General features: G+C 40.1%; 1 protein-coding gene across 2 annotated transcripts; it reads right to left on the reverse strand.

Annotated features, from left to right (window-relative positions):
• Positions 1 to 1,436: 1,436 nt before the first annotated feature.
• On the reverse strand, positions 1,437 to 18,687 carry FANCE (FA complementation group E). 2 transcript variants are annotated; one of them, XM_089514651.1, is made up of 11 exons: positions 18,600 to 18,687; positions 15,693 to 15,926; positions 13,614 to 14,280; positions 11,724 to 11,768; positions 11,275 to 11,334; positions 10,007 to 10,150; positions 7,617 to 7,740; positions 4,953 to 5,028; positions 4,309 to 4,375; positions 3,791 to 3,916; positions 1,437 to 2,193 (listed from the first exon to the last, which is right to left on the reverse strand). In XM_089514651.1, exons 2-11 carry the CDS (start codon positions 15,914 to 15,916, stop codon positions 2,089 to 2,091), a joined length of 1,638 nt encoding a protein of 545 aa, XP_089370777.1. In that variant the 5' UTR covers positions 15,917 to 15,926; positions 18,600 to 18,687; the 3' UTR covers positions 1,437 to 2,088. The 2 variants fall into 2 exon arrangements, with proteins under 2 accessions (XP_089370777.1, XP_089370778.1); XM_089514652.1 differs by lacking the exon at positions 1,437 to 2,193 and having other exon boundaries at positions 3,797 to 3,912.
• Positions 18,688 to 23,407: the final 4,720 nt, after the last annotated feature.

The raw sequence follows: 23,407 nt of genomic DNA on the forward strand, positions 1-23,407 counted from the left end.
CTTTCATTTCTATTGTAGTCAAATTCTTACAGTGCAATTTTAGTTGATATTTACATCATAGTAGCTTCATCAACTATAGAACATAACACTATGAATTACCTCCTTATAAATCTTTTACTCTAACAGCTAATTTATCAAGCTGGATTTTAAGATGATTTATGTTTGGGGAAGGTAGCTCTTTTATACACTGGACTGGCACCATTTTATCTCCAACAGGGCTGTGGGTACACGGAAGGGGAAATGAGGGCACTGCTTCCCAGTAATAATTTTGACACATACCCTTTAATTTTTTTATGCCCAATATTTCTAGCATTGTTGTTGTGTTCCTTTAAGTCACTGCCAACTTATGGTGATCCTAAGGTGAAGTTATTATAAGGTTTTCTTGGCAAATTTGTTCAACTGTGGTTTGCTATTGCCTTCCCCTGAGGCTGAGAGAGTGTGACTTGTCCAAGATCACCCAGTGGGTTTCATGGTCAAGCTGGGATTCAAATCCTGGTCTCCAGTCATAGTCTAACGCTCAAACCATTACGTTACCATTGGAGTAACTTAAAAACTTCAGATGCACATTTAGAAATGGAAGAAGCAAGTACATTTCTATACTACTTATCAGTGCCCTTAAGCACTCCTTGAACAGTCTACATCCAAAGAAAAGAGGCAAAGGGAATGCAAACACAGCAAATATACGTTTTTAGTCTGAATAATTTTCTGTGTCTCACTCTGCAGAGCTGAATAAAAATGTCATTGAAGCAGAATTCTCATTTGAAGGAACAATGCTCTCATTTTGCCACTCATTCACCCTGTAGATAAACACTTGAAACAATTTAAAAATGGCACTAGAGATGGATTGGTGTTACATATCTTCTTTTATTGGTAACAACAAAATTATGTCTGTGGACAAGCAACACCTTCTGCACTTTTCCCTGGCCCTCCTCAGCTGTCTCCTCCATTATCCTCTATTTAGTGCATGTATCCTGTGTTTGACCAGTAGAAGTACTGCACTTTTGCTTCTGAATACAACTCTTCATTGCTTTATTTTAGTGCAGAGGTGGGAAGGCTTTGGCTCTCATCATACTAATTCCATCATACCTCACCATTAGTAGGGCTATTCAAATTCATCTCAGCCTTGAAATCTTTTAAACTGTTCTAAAAAAGCATGAGGTCTCTCACTATAGCACCTTGGGTTTTGCCATTTGTTGTCACTTTTGCCTCCACTTGCTCCATTTCTTTGTGGTAGCTGTACAAATTTTTTGGACTTGCACTAACGTTCTTCCAAATGGATTTTTTATTAGAAAAAAAGGACCATGATTTCTTGAAGCTGCTTTAAAGGAAAAATTTTCTCCTGATTTAAAAAAAATCTTAAAAAGTGCAGTGCTGCAGAGTAAAAGTGGCATTTAACTGATATTCTATAGTGCTACAACTAAAAAAATTAAAAAGAGAAAGGAGAATATTTTTTTTAATTTTCAGACATAGTAGAACAAAAAGAAAGCCACTTCAGGATGGAATAAAATGTGCAGTTGGCACTGGGAACTGCCTGAAAATAATCTGAGAAAACGGAAACATCATTTAGATGGAGATAAAAGAATTAACAGCAATCAATATTACAATTTCCCATCACGTTTGCCCAGTCTGGAGCAGCCCCTTGCAAACAGATAGCTCAGCTATCTCAAGGTGTCCTAAGATGCAGACACGCCTGTTGGCCCCAGCAATGTAAGGATCTGCCACACCCACTGTTTACATGTCCTATTTTTGTTTATATTCAATAAATAATATATTTTAAAGTACAATGATTATATATATATATATATATATATATATATATAAAATCCTACATTACAGCAACTAAGACAGTGCATACATCCAGTGTGAATCATGAAAGTACTCAAACTTCAAATCCTTTAACTGACATTTTTATCATATATGTGAAGCAAGACAAACAATGGTTCAAGAGACATAGGCTCTTTTGATTCTTCCACCTTGAAAATTGTCTTCAGTCATTCCCATCTTGCAGTTACCATCACTGAAGAATATGGTCATCTTCTTACATTTCCCCTTTAGAAAAAGCATTCCATTTTTAATCTGGAATGTTTTTCATCCAGAAGTCACTCGCTTCAATGCAACCTGGAGAGACTTCTTTAACATTGTTTTGTTGAGGTCGAGAGCACAAGACAAACGATGATGTTGAGCCAATGTAATCTAAATAGGAAAAGAAAATGTAAACTATCTAGTATATACTACTATAAGACTACTGAATGTACTCAAGTTGCTTCTGCCATCATCTCCTATCCCCAATACATACTTAGTCTATAACTAAGATGGGCAACTTCTGGCTCACCACATGCTGTTGGGCTACAACTCCCATCTTATCTAGCTATGATGGTCCACAGTGATGGATGATGGGAACTACAGTATAACATCACCTCAAAGGCTAAATGTTACCCACTCTTGTCTACTAAAGATACACAAACAGGAGGCCAAAGACTATTTAGTTGGACACATCTCTGAAGAACTGAATTACACTTTGCTTTCTAGAAGATGCCATTATTTTATCTCTCTCACAGTTCCTTAAACATACACTATTTCCTTAATATTGCAAATTCAAAATAGTTATAAACCAAAGATGAAACATGTATATTCCAATAAACTTCAATGTGGGATAACAAGCCTGGAATCAAATCAGGTAGTACCATATTCTGTAAGAAACTGGGAGGAATGCAGATATTGCCACTGTTCCTTAAAACCACATTATCTCTGCCAGTTTCTCTTACAGATAATTTCAACCAAGCTTATAACTCTGCCTTAATATTTAACAAAATGGAAGTTGAGGAGGAATGAGGAGGTATGTGCTCTCTCTCTCTCTCTCATATGAAAAGGTAAAGGTAGCTCCATGACATGAATGTCTAGTCATAACTGACTGTAGGGGGCAGTGCTCATCTCTGTTATGAAGCTAAAGAGTCAATGTTGTCCGAAGATGACTCCGGTGGTCATGTGGCCAGCATGACTGCACCGAACACTATTACCTTCCAACCAAAGTGGTACATATTTATTTACTTGCATTTGGATGCTTTTGAACTGCTAGGTTGGCAGAAGCTGAGACTACTGATGGGAGCTCACCCCATCATGAGGCACTCATAGAATCATAGAATAATAGCGCTGGAAGAGACCGCAAGGGCCATCCAGTCCAACCCCCCGCCATGCAGGAAATCCAAATCAAAGCTTCCCCAACAGATGGCCATCCAGCCTCTGTTTAAAGACCTCCAAGGAGGGAGATTCCACTACACTCCGAGGGAGCGTGTTCCACTGTTGGACAGCTCTTACTGTCAGGAAGTTCTTCCTAATGTTGAGGTGGACTCAGGCCTCGAACTGCCAACCTTCCGATCTTCCAATTGTCAGAAGTGGTGTGTTAACCACTAAGCCACCGCATCCCCCTCATATACACCTAAATAATTACATATACTACAAAATGATAGATATTTTCCCAGAAATATGACAATTTGATATGTTGGCTTTCCATAAATTGTTAGTTTTCCCCATCTACAGCACTCTTCCCCCCAAAACTGATGTTTTCTCAATCTGATACTCTATGGACACAGGTATGCCACCCCATCCCACCATGATGCAGCTATCTGGGCTAATAAGGTAGTGTACCTCCTACAGTAAATGAAAGAAACACTGGTGTACATGCAAAGATATAAAACAGACCCATTTCACCAGTGGGTGAATGGATCAGTGAAGGTCCATTCAATGTAACAGGTCAAGTTGACATTTCAAAATTCCTAGTGTAATTACTCACGCTTTTTTGATATTTGGTCAGCACTGTCAGAATCAATTTTGCATAATGCATTGATGTGGCAAATTCCTGAGCCATCTGACAAAGATTTAAAACCAAAACATTGAAGAACTCAGTGGACAATTCTACCTGAAAATAGAAGTAGAGGGATGAAGTTGTGGAAGAGAGGAAGAACATTTCCCAAAAATATTAATCACCCCAGCTCATTACAATTGCTTAGTCTCAGCACAAAGGCCATTCTGGTGAAGAGTCAAATTCCAGGAAGATGCTGGCCAGACAGTCTCCTTGGCCACTAAAGGGAGCTCAGACCATAATCACTTAAGCCCTACATATCAACATGCTGGCCTTAACATGTTCCAGCTTTTAAAGGACACCACATGATTCACAGTTCTTGAAATGAGAAAGGATTGTAATGGGGTCAGCAAAGAATTCACAATCTACCTGTTTGGAAACAACAAATGTATTCAATTCGATTCCTTCTAGTTGATGAAACCCAGAAGCACTTAAATGCATATAATCACCTGTCTTCCCAGCAAAGAATGCACAATTGTAAGGAGATCTTCTGACCATGGGACCTCTATAATGTGGCTGAAAGGCAAAATGGGGAAAAGGAAGGAAGGAAGGAAGGAAGGAAGGAAGGAAGGAAAAGAAAAGAAAGAAAAAATCTGATTATGTGTATTTCTCAGTTTGGTTTATATTTATATGTCTTTTTTTGTATTTTATGGATAATTTGTTTTACAATTGTACTGTATAATTTTATAGTTTTATTATTCCTTCCTTCCTGCTCTCTCTGTGTGTACGTATATTTTAGACTGTACACCTTTGACAGGACCCATTACTTTTGGTTGTTTTACTTGTGAAGTGCCATGTACATTGATGACACTATATAAATACATGATAATAACAACAATAAAAAAGAGCACAATTACAAATTGACTTTGTGCCATTCACAGGGATTATCAACAAATACGTTAACAGCTATAAATGGCTAATACCACCAGTCACATTTATATGTAACAATGAACCAAAGATCCTGGGTTAATAAACCAAGATATGTAGAAGCGTTATAGGGGTTAAATTTAGGCTCACTCCATTTAATAGTGGAAGCCAAACACTATTTGATGCACCTCCAATATAATGTTTCCTTTTGCATTTGAAAATTTACCTGAATACCAGTCTCACATACTCAGGCTCCAAACATTCTTCAATTAGCTTGCACACTACCTTTATCTGCTCATGGCCTGCAAAAATAAAGGTAGAAGACTTAAGTGTGCATTTTATATAGCTCAAAAGGCGTACAAGGAACATTGTTAAGTAATTACTTATTTAACTTGAGGAAATTCTTATCTGGACATTTCTTTAACTATAGTCTAATCTGCACTGCATTTTAACTGCCATGGCTCAAAGTTGCAAAATTCTGGGATTTGTAGTTTTATGAGATATTTAGCCTTCTGTGAGAGAGCTCTGGTGTCACAACTAAAAATCCCAAGATTCCATAACATTGAGCCACGGCAGTTAAAGCTATACCAAACTGCACTATTTCTGCAGTGAAGACTCATGCCTCAGAACCAGGATTCACATGCAGCTTGCTCATTACTGTCAATAGTTTGTTTCTTAAAAAAAAAAAAGCTGTGGCATCAGTTATCCTATAACCCACACCCTACCTTCTAGTCCTGTAGTGTGGGGGATATCTGAGGATTTGGAAATATGATCAGAGACACTGTATGACTTTACATATTTCTGAGTAGCATATCAATCAGGGAAAAGATTATACAATGACACTAATGCAACTAAATGCACTGAAAGGTGGGACTTGGATCTAGAAGACTTGAAGTCAAGTCTCACCTTTGTTACATGCCCATAGTACAGCCTGAGGTGTATGTGTGAGGGAGAGAAAGAGGGCTATAATATTCATAAAAGAGTATTATTGTGAAGGTGAACAAAAAAGACTGGAAAATATTTCGCACATTGGATAGTAAATAACAGTAGGAAATACTAGAGATTACAGTAATTTGGTTTAGTTGGAAGCAAAGCAGACTTCTTAAAAAACAAAGTTTGTAAAGCATAGAAACAAAGCACACAGTAAAATGGTGCTATGTTTCCACACTTCTGTTGATCTACTTATGCTTGCATTCAGCACACAGCAAAGAAACCATGATAGAACAAAATAGATGGGAATTGCAAAACTACAGGCTCTTTTTGTGCTGAAGGCATGATAGCTGGTGTGAAACTACCGTAGATAAGAAGCACAGGAGCTGCAAGACTCAAAACATGATTGCTTTGTTTATGGAAAAAGTGCTAATACGAGGTGACATTATAACCATGTTTTAATATTTGAAAGGCAGTCATATTGAGGATGGAACAAACTTCTTTTCCACTGCTCCAGAGACTAGGATATGGAGCAGTGGATTCAAACTACAAAAAGAGATTCCAACTAAACATTAGGAAGAACTTTTGATGGTAAGAGCTGTTCTGTCAGTGGAATATGCTGCCTCCAAGTGAGGTGGCATCTTCTTTGGAGGTTTTTAAAGAAACTGGAAGGCCATCTGCCAGGGGTGCTTTGATTGTGTATTCCTGAATGGCAGGGGTTGAACTGGATGGACCTTGTGGAATCTTCCAATTCTATGAAACAAACTGGTGCAACCTAAGAAGACAAAGGCATACTAAAGGGCTTTTACAGTATTCTGGAAATTCTAGGCATGTGCATATAAAAGGAAACAGGGAAGTTCCACCTATGTTCCAAATGTGTTTACTTCCAAAATGATGTATAGGTGCCCTACCTGTGCATTATAAGCGAGTGTTTTTACTATAAAAGAAGAGTAGGTAACTGTAGAGGGCTAGAGGATTTTGCAGATCCTCTTGACATTGTACAGGCTGCATTTTCTAAAACTGGAAATGATGTTCCAGTCAGTTCTGGCTCTTTTTGGGGGGTTGTTGTTTTTTTGAGGGGTAATCAGGGATTTATGTGTGAGGCAAAAGCAAGTGCTGCCCTTCAGCAAGCTGAAATTGAAACAAAGCTGCCCTCCAGACAAAAAACCAGAGCAAAAGAAAGTTAGGATATTCTGACGCAAGGCAGAAAATGTGCATAATCGCACCAGCATGTAAATAATCTGACACCAGTGTGAGAAGGCAGCAAATCAGAAACACAATAATGCAATGGATGTAATTACAACATACACAAACCAGACAGTCCAACGGAGGGCATGGGATGAAGGAGGTATGTATGGAGGCTGACCATGATTGTGCTTTGCCAACATGCGACTGGGCACACTGATGTACTGTACAGGCAGTGCATCGCACATTCGATTGTGTGGCCAGCCGTATGGACAGGTATACAGTGGCATAGCCCCTGGGCAGGAATAGGGAGGTAATTGGGCTTTGCTGGCCATGTATTTGTGCATGCATGGTGAGGAGGCAACAAAATAATAATAACAACAACAACAACAACAACAACAACAACTATGCAGCACAGCTTGACACCGCCTGGTGCGGACAGCCCATGGGTGTTCAGCCTGCCTTGGGAGCAGCCATGCAGACAGTGTGATTGCGACCTGCTTTCACAAAACACAGGATCAAGCCAGCCCCTACTAAACCTATTCAATCTTCAATGGACTGTTTTTAGTTGAGAGGTTTTGCTCCTGATTTTTCTGATTACCACAGAGCTCATCCATGCATGCTGAAATATGTCCCCTTCTCCTCACTCAGCAGAGACATTTTGCTTGTAGTCCTGTCTATGCTCAATCATCTCGGCTTGCTTGTAGAATAATATATATCTCCACAACAGACAAAACAAATGAGCATTTATTATTAGTACACTTGATAAACTCACCTTTTTCTGGAGCCTGTACAATTGAAGATATCAAGGTGCAACAGACAGGGCGAGCATACTTGGAGCAGAACATCATAAGGGCAGTTATAAGAGCCCAAGAGGCTGGGTCAGTCAGCAAGAGAATCTACAGACCAGAAACAGTGCAGAGAATATTACCTGAGACACAGCCAACAAACATGCAGTAGTGAGGGTTTGCTCTTAGGGGAGAGAGCTGAGTGGGCTGATGAGGACCAGGTGGAGGAGGAAGGATGGGAGGCGGAGTCAGAGACAAGAGGAAGGGAGTAGCCAAGGGGGATAAAGGCAGAGGGTGAAAGGCGCATGGGAAGGAGGGAATGTGGTGGAAGAGGAGGCCGGGGAGCTGCGGTCGGAGAAGGGAAAGGAGAGGTAAAGCGAAGCCTACAGAGGGATGGGACACCAGCGGTGTTACAAAGGAGGGTGGGCGGGCGACGGAGAGGACCTCACGAGGAAGTTCACCTAAGGAACCCTCGAGAGGAAAGAGATTTTCCCTTCGCGGACACAGAGGAGTGGGCGCAAGGAGGGAAAGGAGCTCTTGAGGAGGAGTGGTGGGACCCCAAAGGGGAACAGTGGCAAACTGGCCCAGAGCCTCGAGAGTTGGAGAAAGCTGACTTGGAGCCGCTGGAGAAGCACTCGGGAGGATGACTCGCAACACAGAGGCTGGCAAAGGAAGAAGACGCCTGAACTGGGGAGTCACGGGGCCTGGGAACTGGCTTAACCTGGAGGTCGCCCAGGAAGGCTTGTTGGAACTTGGGGTTATTGTTTATTGGGTGTTGGGGTCGTTATCATTAAAAGTTTCTGTTTCTCTGCAACTTGACTGTAAGTTTGTTGCCCACGTGCAATCAAACCGGGGAGGAGCGACACATGTGCAAGTTACCATGCAGCCGGCCACCCCAGCCCCGCCCACACATGCATAACAAAGAAAAGAGTAGTTACATATATCTTTAGTAATGCTAACTAAACCTATCTTTAGATATGAAAAGACAGCTTTAGTTTGTCCTAAATTAAGAGTGGGGAAATGCTGAAAGGAAAAGCAGACATCTTTATCAGGTTGTTTTGCTGTGATACTGGAAATTAATGTGCATATGGGTTTATTGACTCACAGTGCTCATTACTACACTATTCACAACTCACACTCACAAGTATTTCAGACAATTACAGTTTGAAATACTCAAACCACTGGATTCAAAGTAATCCAATTAATTGCACTTCAGAATGGTTTGTGGGTGGCCACCAATTACATTATCCAAATACCATTGTATTGCTATTTTAGTGTTATTATAGCTTATGACCAAATCAATATTTTATTTATTTGTTTATTAAGTGACTTGCTCTTCCTCAGAACTTCCCATCCATAGAACATGACAGTGGAAACCAAACCACAAAGGTTTAATGACCCGTGTTGACATCTGGGAAAGCTGTCATTATAAGCGCTGCATTTGACCCCCTGGCCTTGTTCATGCACATTCTACTCCCCACTGATTTGTTGCTTCTTAAATTGCTTCCATAAGGCTTTTCAATTTGTTTCTAGGTGCATTTCTTATTCAGCATTCACAAACTCTGTGTGTGTGTGTGTGAGAGAGAGAGAGAGAGAGAGAGAGAGCTAACTAACATTAATTTAATTCTTAAATTAACATTAAACTTTTGCTATCAGATACAATTTGTTGTATATTGTTTTTATGGACATTTTATGTGTATTGTATTATTACTTTGATTTTGCAATGGCCATTGGCCATATGCAATAAAGTATGTACGTTTATTTAAATTAAAATGTATGCGCATATTTATAACAAGACATAGGGCAAGAGTAAATGACAAACTATATATAAAGTGAATGGAATGCCCTTTAGTGCCAAACTAGACCTTATGAAGAAGACACATGAGACATTTTCATGCAAAAGTAGCTGTAAAGAACAAAGTGAACAAATAAGGCTAAATGAGTCAGATAAGAATAAATCAGACTGCTATCAGAATGAAAAAAGAGACCAATGGACAGCTCAGCCTCTCAGATGTTTTCCCATTCAAAATGCTCCTTAGATTATTTTCAGTCTGCAGGGTAGGAAAGATATCTGCATTATTCTATCAAAACTGTAATTTCCTACTTGAAGTGGACAGGGCACAAATACATGAGCAGATAAAATAGACAGCTCCTATTAAATTAGATGATTAAAGCATATGAAGAAAGGATTTACCCAGACAAATAAAGAGCTGTTTTTGTTAGTTTGTAAACAGTGGTAATTCTGGAAATGTTCACCACTGAAAAATCTAGAGATGCTTCTACCATTTATAAACATTACTCTGACCAAGGTGTCTCTGAAGCTTCTGCCAAAGAAAAGCGCTTTAATTCCTCAATCAAATAAATTGTCAGTACATACCCGGGGTAGGAAAAGCTTTGCAACAAGTACTGCTGCATTACTATAGCTGAGATCAGGTGAGAGTGCCACTAACCAAGTGCAGAATTGCAGGAGTTCATTCTCTGGACACTCTGAGAGCTGCAGTAACGAGCACAAACCTTCCAACTATTTGAAAACAAAGATGACATAAACATTAATATGAGTACAGTGAGCCCTCCATGTTCACTGGGGTTAGGGGCATAGGACTCCCATGAAAGTGGGAAAACCACAAATAAAATGTAGGAAGACGTAGGAATCTCTAGGTCTTCCAACACAAGTACGTGTTCAACTTCTGCCGGAAGCTGACCACAGAATTGTGCTGGAAGACCTACAAATGCCTAGGATCTTCCAGTGAGACATCTGGCAGATGTTGACCACAGAGTCACATGGAAAACCTAGAGATTCCTAGATAGAATATATTAATCAAATTTGTGAATATTCAAATCCGCAGAAGTCAAAGCTGCAAATGTGGAAGGCTGACTGTAATCTTTATCCCGATAGCCAGTGTACTATAGCAGTTTGAGCAGTGGTCTACAATCCTGGAGATCAGGGTTCAATTCCATGCTCAGCCATGGAAATCCACTGGGTAACCTTGGATGAGTCACACTCTTAACCCCAGAAAATCCTGTTATTGGTTCACATTAGGGTCACTATAAGTCTGAAATGACTTGAAGGCACACACCAACGTGTTTCCCAGTTATCAACAAAACCTGGTCTATACACAAATGTGGTTCAACTTTCATTAGTTGCTTTCAATAACAGTTTGAGGTCTAGGAATATGCTTATAACTACGAACAAGCTCTACTGAATGAAGTGGGACTGAGAAATATGTAGCACCTTAAAGACTAACAAGGTTTATTTGGAATAAGCATTTGTGGGCTGTAGCCCACTTCATTATAGACATAAAATCATGCTATAACATTTTTAGTCTTTAAGGGGCAAAGACTAAAAAATTACTTATACGAAGAATTATTATAATGATATGCTATAGCCATTCATAATGGAGGTTCTGCACATCCTCCTACCACTGTTCACTTGTCCATAGTTGTAGTCCAGTGCTCAAACCACTATAATGCAGTGGCTGTCAGGAAAAAGATTACAGTCAGCCCTCCACATTTGCAGCTTTGACTTCTGCAGCTTTGATTATTCAGGAATGGCAAGTTTCCATGCTCTGTAAGGTGTCACAAAAGTGTTTGTTGTTTGTGACTAGGACTGGATCATAAGTCATGTGTCATTTTCACCCTACTAACCTGGCTTGGAGTACATTCATTCAGAATCTGCAACTCAGGAGGAGGAGTCCCACCCAAATGCTGAAAGTAAAAAGAGAAACAACTTTTAATAAATGTATGAAGACTAGAAGATGCAATAGTAAAATGAATAAAGAGGAGCTGATGCTTCTGTGTGGTTGTTATAAGACAATGGACAAAATCCTCACTAGCCTTGACTATATTAAACCTATTCAATGAATGAGATTTATCCACATATAACAGTTTATTAAATAGATCCACTCTAATTTGGACTAAGTAACAGGATGGCAGCCTATAAATGTAGTTGAAGCATTTAAAGTATAAAATAAATATACTTTTATCTGCCCTTAAAATGAAAGTCATTTCAAGTGCGCAGAACTTTCTTCAAGAGATGTTTAAGTACAACTATGAGGATATCTGTCTCATGTGGAGATGCAATAACTTATACTTACATCAAACTGCAACTGTAGCTGTTCCTTAAGTTTTGGTACATGCACCTAAAATGCAGGAGAAAAGAATCATTGAAACCAGTCTTTGGCCTTGGCTGCAGTCTTCAAATTACTCTGAAATAATCAGCCTGACTGCAAAAGTAAAAGTCAAGTTTTTAAACACTTCACAATAATGCTGATAATGATCACTGGTAAAGGAAGAAGGCAGGAAGGGCATGAGCATAAAGATTCCTGATTCAGAGGATACACCTGTAGAAATGTACTGGATTCCTTAGTCATACCCTATTTTAAGCCAGGGTTGTCCATCATCAATGGGGCAGACTGAACAGGGATGAAGGCAGAGCTAGTGTCAAGTCTTATAAGAGGAGCCAAGGCAGACATTTTACATCAAATCGCTGGAAGAGGCTAAGACAGTTCACATTGCTGCTGTTTTTCTTCTTCTAAACACGTCCCTGCTTTCCTAGGGGTAGTTGCTTCCAAATGACGTATCAGGACAGCCTTTCTGGATTTTTTTAGCAAGTTATGTGACAGAAGTAAAGCTTGCAGCTTTTCCTCAGAGGGGAACACACTCTGTTGTGATGGACTGTCTGAACAATTAGGCATCTGAGAAGCCCCAAAGTAATACAGCATAAAGAACTGAGTGAACACAGGCAAGCACACATTTACACTGATACTCTCTTTCATGTGACTCATTCTTCTCCTTTTGCTGGCTCCATTTTGGACTTACTAATTGTGTTTGTGATGAAAAACACAGACAATTGTAACTATTTGTAAATTTTAACTGAAACAATAAACATATATTATATTAATTCTGTAACTTGTTGTGGATTATAAACCCTGAAACTATAAACAACTAAGTCTTTTAGTATCCTTTTTCCCTTCTTCACCTGTTCTGACTAAACACTCTTCTCTAATGGTCCCATCTCCTTTTCTTAGATACACACAGAAACATGTTGTATTTTATTAAATTTTGCCAACAACCAACAAATTGAACAAAATTGAACAACCAACTTGAACAACCAACTTTTTTCTCTAACTTCTTCTGGGTCCCCTAATTAATTCCATCTGCCTCGCCTTTTTAAATCGAAGGCATGGACTTAATCTCATTTTTAAACTGATATGTAAGATGCTCTGTTAGTCTTTCAAGTGATACAGCAAGATATGAATGCTAGATATAAATATGTCTTCCACCATAGGTAGCTCTTTAAGAAGCCCTGGTGGCACAGTGGTTAAATGTCTATACTGCAGCCACTCACTCACAAACCACAAGGTTGTGAGTTCAATAACAGCCAGGGGCTCAGGGTCAACTCAGCCTTGCATCTTTCCATAGTTGCTAAAATGAGTACCCAGCTTGTTGGGGGCAATTAGCTTACACATTGTAAAATGCTTAAGGAGTGGTTAAGTGCACTGATAAGTGGTATAGAAATGTATTTGCTATTGGTGTTTACCAAAATTACAAAAGACCCGGTGCATAATAGTGTTGCATAGTGGTTTGAGTGTTGGACTGAGACTCTGGAGAACAGGGCTTTATTCCCCATTTGGCCATGAAACCCATTGGGTGACCTTCGGTAAGTTATACTCTCTCAGCAGCATAGGAAGGCAATGGCAAACCTCCTACAAGCAAACATTGATAAGAAAACCCCATAATAGGGGTTTAGGGTCTTAGGATCACTATAAGTTGGAACTGACTTGAAGGCACACAACAACAACATGTTAACACCCTGCTTCATGGCATGTTGACAACCTTGCTATTTTATACCAGTTTCCTGGCTTTTCAGCATTTATGCAATCTCTGGCCAAGCAGTGGAGAAGATAGCTGCAAGGTCTCATTCACACCAGTAAGAAAAACTACGCTCTATATACTTGTGCTAGAATCTAAGAATTTGTTCATACCTTAATATGATCAGGAACCTTGGCTGCAGCATCCTGTGAAGGATTCTGATTTTCACCTCCTGTCTCTATTGCATTCTCCTTAGGTGCAGTTTGACAAACATTGTCACTCAGACTGTGAACATCATCACTTCCACAAACTTCCATCATGAGCTCATTCCCTGTGCTAGGCACACCAACTCCCTGCAGTACAGTATGTGATTTTAAAAAGTCTCTATCCACTTTTGTGTCCAGACGCAATCTCTTTCTCTGTCTTTCTTCTTCAGGAGCCAGAGTTTCCTCAAGAGCTTTCTTGTTTTTCCTCATCTGAGACCCAGAAACAGGAGCATCTCCACAAGGCTCTAAGCAGGGATCTGTCTGTTTAACAAACCAGCTTAGCTTTCTTTGTGAAATAGGTTTGCTATGATGAGCCATAACCTTCTGGCACAGATCTTTCAGCTGCTGTTCACAGACACTTGATAACAAGCCTGGTGTCGAAGCACTCTTCTCTTCCAGTCCCATCTGTAGTAAATCTCTCATTCTTTGCACCCATAGATCTGGACTGGAATCCAGCCTAGAGGCCTGAAGAAGACGGTTGAGGCAGTCTTTTGGAACTGCAGACTCTACTGTAAGCAGCAAGGAAAAGAGATTTCTCTGGCACAAAACTGGAAGCAACAATAGCAATGGTTTTCTAAAATGGCCACATGGAAGAAAACAAACAAGAGTGAGTTAAATTTTGTCATCACTAAGATAAAATGCTGACTCTAATAAATACAAATGATACAACTCAGTGTCTAGCATACCTCAGGAACTAAATACTACAGGAGTCACAGAACTCCTGCCAAATCCCAACAACCTATTCAAGATTATTTTTATTGGACTTCTACAGAGATTATGAGGAATAAACTTGGAGTTCTCTGTATATACTCTAAACCTTGCCTTGGGATAAGTAGCTCAGTCACTATCAGTGACCCACTACTACTCTCCTTACAGTGCTCCAAAACACTTTATGCATATGAAAAATAAGAATAATATTGTGTTAGAATCTATGTTCTAGTACAAAGAATAATAAGAATTATGTTGTGCTAGAATCTGTGTTCTAACACAAAACAATATGTCTTATCCCAAGCACTACTACACATTACAAAGAGTAAGGGAAGCAATAATTTGATATGATAATATTATTTTCAGTAGCACTCAGATATCTTCTGTAATATATAGTTCTGTCCTCAGAGACCAGCAGTAGGTTTTTTAACTGCATAAAGAACAAACATAGCTAAGGGTTCAAGTTAAGGTTAAAACCTTGCCCAACACGACAGATGACAGAATTTATAGGCATATGTTCAGGTTTCAATAAGAAGACAGGCTGCTGAGAAACCATTCATGCAAGAAAGAAAATGCAGTTCCAGCATAGCATATTAAAGATACTATTACCAGCAAGGAAAGAAAGATTTCTTCTCTTATACAGGCAGAATTCAGAACTACATCATGATGCAAGCAGACCTATGTTAGTGCAGGAGTTTTCCTTCTGTTCCCTATCCTGTAATATCCCCCGTTCCAAAATTTGTTCCAGAGGGTGTCCCAATTCTCTAGAGCAGATCTATGATATATGTAAGGGTTGTAATAAGGAGGAGATGTTTGATCCATTAGCAGCATCCATTCTGCTGATGGAGGAACAACACTGGGTTCAACCCTCAGTAAATACAGTAATTTTTTAAATACAAAAAATTAATCTGTATATAGAGGACCAACTTCACCATTTTTCACAACTGAAATTGTCTACTAAGATAAAACACACACATCTCAAAATAATCCTTCCTGATGCTGAGAAGTGCTCCACTGTCCACTATAGTGGGCCTTTCGTATCCGCTGTGGTTTGGTCCCAGGACACCTCGTGGATAACAAAATCCATGGAAGCTCAAGTCCCATGGATTGCAAAAATGGCATAGAAAAAATGATTTCCCTTATATAAAATGGCAAAATCAAGGTTTGCTATTTGGAAAATATTTTCAAGCAGTGGATGCTTGAATCTGTGGATAATTCTGACGTGGATAATGACACTATTCCAACCTTTTTCAAAAATGAGAATCATAAGCAACTCACAAGATAAGGGTCTGCTCTGGCTCTTTGAGCACAGGCTCTTGAGAACACAAGTACTCAGTGAATATCTGCCAGTTGAAGCCCTGCCTTCCCTCTTCTGTGGACTGTGAGCGTTGAAGGGATCGGAAGGCAGCCAAGGCCCCACAAGGTCCAGACATCAATGTGCACAGAAGGAGACGAGAGGTTTTATCACATCTTTGCAGCCAAGGAAGAGAAGGCTTATCCATGTTGATAGCACTGTTGATCAAATGAACATGAAATAAATCAGTTATGCAGCTGGATCACATGTGAATCTTGCCTTGGGACAAGTACCTCAATTGTTATCAGTGGCAGACTACTACTCTCTTTACAGTGCTCCAAAAATCTTTATACATATGAAAAATAAGAATAGTATTGTCTACACCCGAGTTAGCCATGAGCAGAAGGCGCAAAAAAGAAGCATCACAAAAGAGAGAATGTCCAGTTTTTCCATATTTTGTTTGTAGAGAGATCTTCTATCATCTTTGAGACTAACTGAAAGAAAGAAGTTGGCAGCATGAGCTTTCGTAGATTAAAGTTTGATGCATTTGGAGGAAGTAGACTTAAGTCCACGAAAGCTCATGCTGCCAACTTTTTCTTTCAGTTAGTCTCAAAGGTGTGACAAGATCTCTCTAAATAGTTTCTACAGACTAACACGGCTAAATCTTTGAATTTTACCATATTTTGTTTGCATCTCTGCTTTGGACAGTTTGTTGTCAGTGCTAGAAACCCTGCTCCCATTCTGAGCATGCGATGGTTGTGCTGACACAGCAGTGTCGAAACAAATGTGGTATGCCCACAAAACACTTTGTTCTTTTACCTCACCCAAGGATTAGCACAGGGACTACACACAGGTACTGCAAATGATTTTCAAGACCAAACCAAAGCTCACTTAAGTCCTATCCAAACAGTCTTTTCCCATGTCTTTGGGGTTTATTTACATTTTTTGTCCTGTCCTAAGGAGTCAAACCTAAGTGAATGTCGAGTCAGGCTGCTCCCTCCACCCCGAAACTTAGCAGCTGCCAGTCCATCTATTGATTATATTCTAAGTCCAAAGGCAGAGGCTGTTGTGTTACTGATTTTTATGAGCTCCTCTGACAGCCTTTTTGAAGGAGAAGAGCAGAGCAAAAATATTTCACCTTAACCTTTTTAACAGCATGAAATTCACCCATAGACTGTACAGCCATTAACAAAACAGCTAAAAAATTGTTGCCCCAGCATAAAACTGGAGGCAAGAAGTCTTGTCAAGCAGCTTTTATTGTGTACTCCCTCTTCCTGACAAGTGACCAACAATGAAAAATGAGATGTCCTGGCTGATGTATAAATGCCAGTAGTCTTCGGCTGCAGCAGAATTAATTAAGTTTGACACCGCTTTAACTGTAATGGCTGAACGCTATGGAATCCTGGGATCCGTAGTTTGTTGTGGCAGCAGAGCTCTCTGAGAGAGGCAGCTAAATATCTCACAGAACTACAAATCATGGTTTGCAGTTTGAGTGGTATCAAACTACATTAATTCTGCAGCATGGATGCAGCCTTCAACTGCATTTTTGCCCTTGTTATAGTAGGAAGAGCCCCATAATAGAAGGTCCTCCTTTGGCTAACACTAAGCATTTTGAGGATGCCTTCACAGTAGAAATGCAATGGAAAGTTAAATATCCTGTGTATTCTCCTAGAAGAAAGAACAGATGAACAAAGTAAGATTTAGTTTTGAATAAGCACACACAGTGTTGCATAGTGGTTTGAGCATCGGACTATGACTCTGGAGAGCAGGGTTCGAATCCTGGCTCAGCTGTGTAAATGCACCGGGTGACTTCGGGCAAGTCACACTCTCTCAGCCTCAGAGGATGGCAATGGCAACCTTCCTCTGAAGAAATTTGCCAAGAAAAACCCTTCATAGGTTTGCCTTAGGGTTGCCATAAGTTGGAAATGACTTGAAGGCACACAACAACAACAACCACAAGCACCCGCTGGATTGTTACTGGAAAACTACAGTCTCTTATATACACATTGAACATGTAGGGCTGCAATCGGACGCACGCCAATTTGGGAATAAAACCCACTGAATTCACTGGGATCTAAGTCCTTGCAAACTGGGCAAACAGTGAAATTTTATCAGAGAAGATGGCAAAGATGTTGATTCATTGCAGCAGATTTTGTTAGAGAACTAATGAAGCAGGTTCAGTTTATAGCAACTGGTTTCCTGTTTGACAACACTTTAACAACTGTTAAACAACTGTAGCCCAATGCTTTAGACATTTAGCCTTCTCTGTCAGAGAGAGCTCTGGTGCCACAGCAAACTACAAATCCCAAAATTCAAAAACCATGGCAGTTAAATCAGTGTCAACCTGGATTATTTCTGCAGTGTGGATTTAAGTCTCTGCTTTGCAAACAAAAAGGAGGTGAAAGCTGTACAGTGACTTATTAATGGTCCAAAACACACACTGCAGAAATAATCCAGTTTGAGACGGCTTTAACTGCCCTGGCTCAATGCTAGGGAATCCTGAGAAATGTAGTTTTGTGAGAGACATTTAGCCTTCTCTGTCAGAGAGCGCTCTGGTGCCACAATAAACTACAGTTCCCAGCATTCCCTAGTCCTGAGCCAGGGCAGTTAAAGCGGTCTCAAACTGGATTATTTCTGCAGTGTACTTTGGACTTTTGTTGTTAACTGCCTTCAAGTCATTTCCAACTTGCAGTGGACTCTATCATGGAATTTTCCTGGCAAGATTTGTTTTTCACAGCAGATTAGCCATTGCCTTCCCTTCGTGGCGCTGCCGGGAATCGAACCCCGGTCTCTAGAGTCGTAGCCGAACGCTCAAACCACTAGGCCACGTGGATGATTGACAGTGCCCCCCCCCCTCCCGAGCGAGGTCCCTTTGGGTGCGCGCCCCTTACCTATCTTGCGCGCCCTTCTTTCTTCCCGCGCTTTCTTAGCCAGAGCCGTTGACTGACAAGGAGACGGTGGCGGCGCGAGGAAGAAGCCTCTTACAGCTTATAGAGCTATGAAACCACTAGACTGCCTTACCGTGCTTTACACAAATCTCAAAATTTTCAGATTCCACAGATCTGCGATTAATAAACTCCCCTCTCCCCAATACTGTTCCATTTTTAACACAATAAAAATGATGTGCCCCACACACACAGTTCTTTAACACACTCGAGTTTTTTCTTTTTAATTTAATTTAATTAATATTAAAATTAATCATATTTAATTTAATAATTTAACTGTAATTATAATTATGTTTCATTATCAGCGAATTAAAGTGTTTTAAGACTTTAATCCCCTTTCATGCTCTTTGCAGGGTAATTCTTGTCAGGATGAGTTCATTCAGTCATATATTGCAACATGGAAACCTCCAAGCAAGTTGTGGAACAAATTTGAGACCATTTTTGGGTTGTTGTTGTGTGCGTCTGAGTTGTTTAGGACTAATGGCGACCCTAAGGCGAAACTGTAATTGGGTTTTCTTGTCAAATTTCTTCAGAGGGAGGGTTGCCATTGCCATCCTCTGAGGCTGAGAGAGTGTGACTTGCCCAAGGTCATGCTCAAACTGGGATTCGAATCCTAGTCCAAGGCTCAAACCACAACACCACACCGGAATGCCAAATTCCTATAAAAACAATGTTTGTTGTCATGTGCCTTCAAGTTGTTTGCAGCTTATGGTGACCCTAAGGCAAAGCGGTTTTCTTGGCAAGAGTTGTTCAGAGGCGGTTTGCCTTTGCCTTCTCCTGAGACTGAGAGAGTGTGACTTGTGGTCACCCAGTAAGTTTACATGGCTGAGCTGGGAATTGAACTGTCGTCTCCAACATTCAAACCACTGCGCTACCAAAAAGTTTTACGAACTTCAGTTTTGCAGGCCTCTGTTCCCAATGGTTGCCATCAGAAAGCAATGAGAGAAACATTCCCCAGTCAAAGACAGCAGCAAAGACAAGCATTCGTCCTTTTTCTAACTCAGGATTTTATTTCAAGAAGCAGCAATAAGAACCAGTAATTTTTCCAGAGCTCTGCAAGTGCTTTTATAAAGTACAGTCTTGTGCCTTTCTGCTGAGAAGCAAACCTAGTGATTTGAATGAGACTCATTCACATGTGCTTGTATTTAAAATTATACCTTCAACAGTTTTTAAAATGTCCCCAAATGTCAAAACAGTCATAACCTCAAAAATTCCAAATAATGCTAGGTGTGTTGAGCAGGACTTAGAATCATAGAATCATGGAGCTGGAAGAGACCACTAGGGCCATCCAGTCCAACCCCCTTGCCACGCAGGAACTCTCAATCAAAGCATCCCCAACAGATGGCCATCCAGCCTCTGTTTAAAAAGCTCCAAAGAAGAAGACCCCACCACATGCTAAGGAAAGTTTTCCACTGTCAAACGGTTCTTACTGTCAGAAAGTTCCTCCTAATGTTAAGATGGAATCTCTTTTCCTGCAGTTTGCATCCATTGCTCCATGTCCTATTCTCTGCAGTTGCAGGAAAAAAACTTGCTCCATCCATGAAATGACATTCCTTCAAATATCTAAACAGGGCTATCATATCACCTCTTAACCTTCTTTTCTCCAGGCTAAACATACCCAGCTCCCTAAGGCGTTCCTCATAGGGCATGGTTTCCAGACCTTTCACCATTTTAGTCGCCCTCCTTTGGACACGCTCGTGTTTCTCAATGTCCTTTTTGAATTGTGGTGCCCAAAACTGGACACAATATTCCAGGTGGGGCCTGACCAAAGCAAAATAGAGTGGCACTACTGCTTCCCTTGATCTAGACACTATACAGTGGACCCTTGTTATACGCTGGTGTTTGGTTCCAAGATCCCCCGTGTATAACAAAATCCGTGTATGCTCAAATCCCATTAAATATAATGACATAGCAAAATAGTGTCCCTTATAAAAAATGGAAAATCAAGGTTTGATATTTGAAATTTATACTTTTTTTGAACATTTTCAAACCATGTATGCTTGAATCCACGTATAAAAAATCCGTGAATAAGAAGGGCCGACTGTACTTCTATTGATGCAGCCTAAAATCGCATTGGCCTTGTTAGCTGCCACATCGAACTGTTGACTCATGTTCAACTTGTGGTCTACTTGGACACCCAGATCCCTTTCACATGTAGACTCGTTCAGTCAGGTGTTCCCCCATCCTATATCTGTGCATTTCATTTTTTTTATTTTTATTTTTTATTTTTTGCCCTAAGTGCAGTGCTTTCTAATCTATTAAGGTCATTTTGAATTTTCATCCTATCCTCTGCGGTATTAACTATTCCTCCTAATTTGGTGTGATCTGCAAATTTGATAAGCATGCCCCCTATTAGTTCATCCAAGTCATTGGCTTACAGCTGAGACTGTTCACAGCCATAGACTTATAATAATTGTACATTAAGAATATCTTGGAGTCATTTCAAGTTTCCATATACAATCACTGTTCCATATCCAGATTTTTTTTATCTGTGGATTCAACCCTCCACACTTTGAACCATCCACACCTTGAAAAATATTTTTTAAAAACTTAAATTCCAAAAAGCAAACCTTGATTTTGCTTTTTATCTAAGGGACACCATTTTACTATGCCATTGTATTTAATGAGATCTGAGCATCCACAGATTTTGGTATCCATGGGGGATCCTGAAACCAAACCCCAGAGGTTACCAAGGACCCACTTTACAGTATATAGTAGCTTCTGCTCAATGAACATGGGAACAGTCCTTTAAAAGTAATGCAGTTTGATACCACTTTAACTGCCATGGCTCTATTCTATGGAATCCTAGGACCTGTAGTTCATTGTGGCACCAGAGCTCTCTGAGGACTTTATCACACAGGGACAACTGGAACTATAAATGGTGATTATCTCCTGCAAATCGTGCATTCACGATTAAGATTTTCACACGTTGTGATTAAAGCACCATTATCCTGGGAATATCCCTTGAAAATCACGCAATAGCGATAAAGGTTTTCACACAACACTGTGATGAAAAGTGATTAAAGTGTCATTATCCCGGGGAATAATCAGGCAATAAATAGCAACAAATCATTCACAGGAAAATCCTGAGAATTTGTTGCTGTTTATTGCCTGGTTATTCCTGACATAATGGCTCTTTTATCGCACTGTGTGAAAAGGTTAATCACGTTTTAATCACGATTGCTGAGTTTTCACGGGATAATCATTAAACTGCCAATTTTCCACCCATGTGATAAAGTCCTGAGAGGCAGCTAAATATCTCAAACTACAAATCCCAAAATTCCACAGGACTGAGCCAAGGCAATTAAAGCGGTGTCAAAACTGCATTAACTCAACATTGCTCTATTACTGTTATGTGTAGCACTTCCTTGTCATTTTTGTAACCTCACTTTTGAGAACATTTTGAGTAATTTTTGGCAGCTATGGAAAGAACCACCAGCAAGTAACACAACAAATCGGGTTTTCCCCACTGCTACAAGGCCTAACTGGAAAGTAGCTTTCCAAGGTCTGCATAAACTGTTTTCAGGTTTCTCCTTCAACTTCTCAGTGCTATTAGCAGGGAGGCAGCTGGTTGCCTCAAAAGAACTTTCCAAAGCTATTCTTTTGCTATTTAGAGACACAGCTGTGTTAAATCTGAAACATCAGTATGCAAAGGGATCTTGTAGCACCTTTGAAACTGAGAAAGTAACCTAAAGTTAGTCTCAAAAGGTGCTACAAGATCCCTTTGCATACATTCTTTTGCTACGTTTGGTGTTAAGGTTTAAAGAGGCCTTGGTGATGAAGTCTCGTCCATCCACCAATTCCTGTTTTATGGCAGGAGCCAACAGCCCAAGGAACCCTGCAAGCTCTGATTGCCTCCTGCATTTGTGTGGTGCCTTTCCAATTCAAAACCGTTGAAATGCCCCTCCTAAGGCCTAGATAGTGGCATTAAAAACAATGGGATGGGCAGCTGTGTGAAAGGCAGCAGCAGCCCATTTTCACACACCTCAGGTAATTTTAGTAAACCCAGTGACCAGACGTCCTAACTGCAAAGCACTGCAAAATGCAGGACAGCAAAGAAAAATGGAGGACATGACAAAATAAAATCTGAACGCACTCATATAAATTGTAAATGCATCCTTCTTAGCCCTGCTCAAAATGGAACACATTTTGAAATTCCTTCTGGAAAAGGTTGAAACGGAAGATATGTCCTGCAGGAGGATGTCTGGTCACCCTGGGCAAGCCAAACTGGTGTGCCTGAAAGTGAACCAGAAGTGATGTCACTTCCATTCCTGTTAGGAAAACTGCATTATGAGCTAGTTTTAGGATGTTTTGATTTTAAGGCAACTTTCCCCATCTACAATAGGGTGGGGTTTTTTTAACTAGAAAGTGTCTCCCCAAAAATTCTCTTAAAACTGAATTTATGGCCTAGTCTTAAGATAAGATTCCCCACTCCACTTGAACTATCTTCTCTTGTGTAAAACCAGCTTCTTTCCACAACTGTATCTGCACTCATTAAGCTGGTATTTTTAGTCAATGAAAAATGGAATTAAAAAGATAGGATGGGAAGAATGGCTGGGGCTAGAGTGGCCATATAAACAGCAGTGCTTTCAGCTTCAGTTGTGTGTCCATTGAGGAAATAATGTGGACTTTAGTTTGTGATGTACTATGCTGGCAGAAGTTAACTTCTATCGATATGAAAGATACAGGAGCCCTGATGTCTCTTCCCCCTGGACTTGCCTGGGGAGATCTGGATCAAGGAATTCTAGCATACC

Source organism: Sceloporus occidentalis, unplaced genomic scaffold, assembly GCF_023333645.1.
Source record: "Sceloporus occidentalis isolate IW3139 unplaced genomic scaffold, rSceOcc1.0.p SCAF_3, whole genome shotgun sequence".
Lineage (NCBI taxonomy): Eukaryota > Metazoa > Chordata > Lepidosauria > Squamata > Phrynosomatidae > Sceloporus > Sceloporus occidentalis.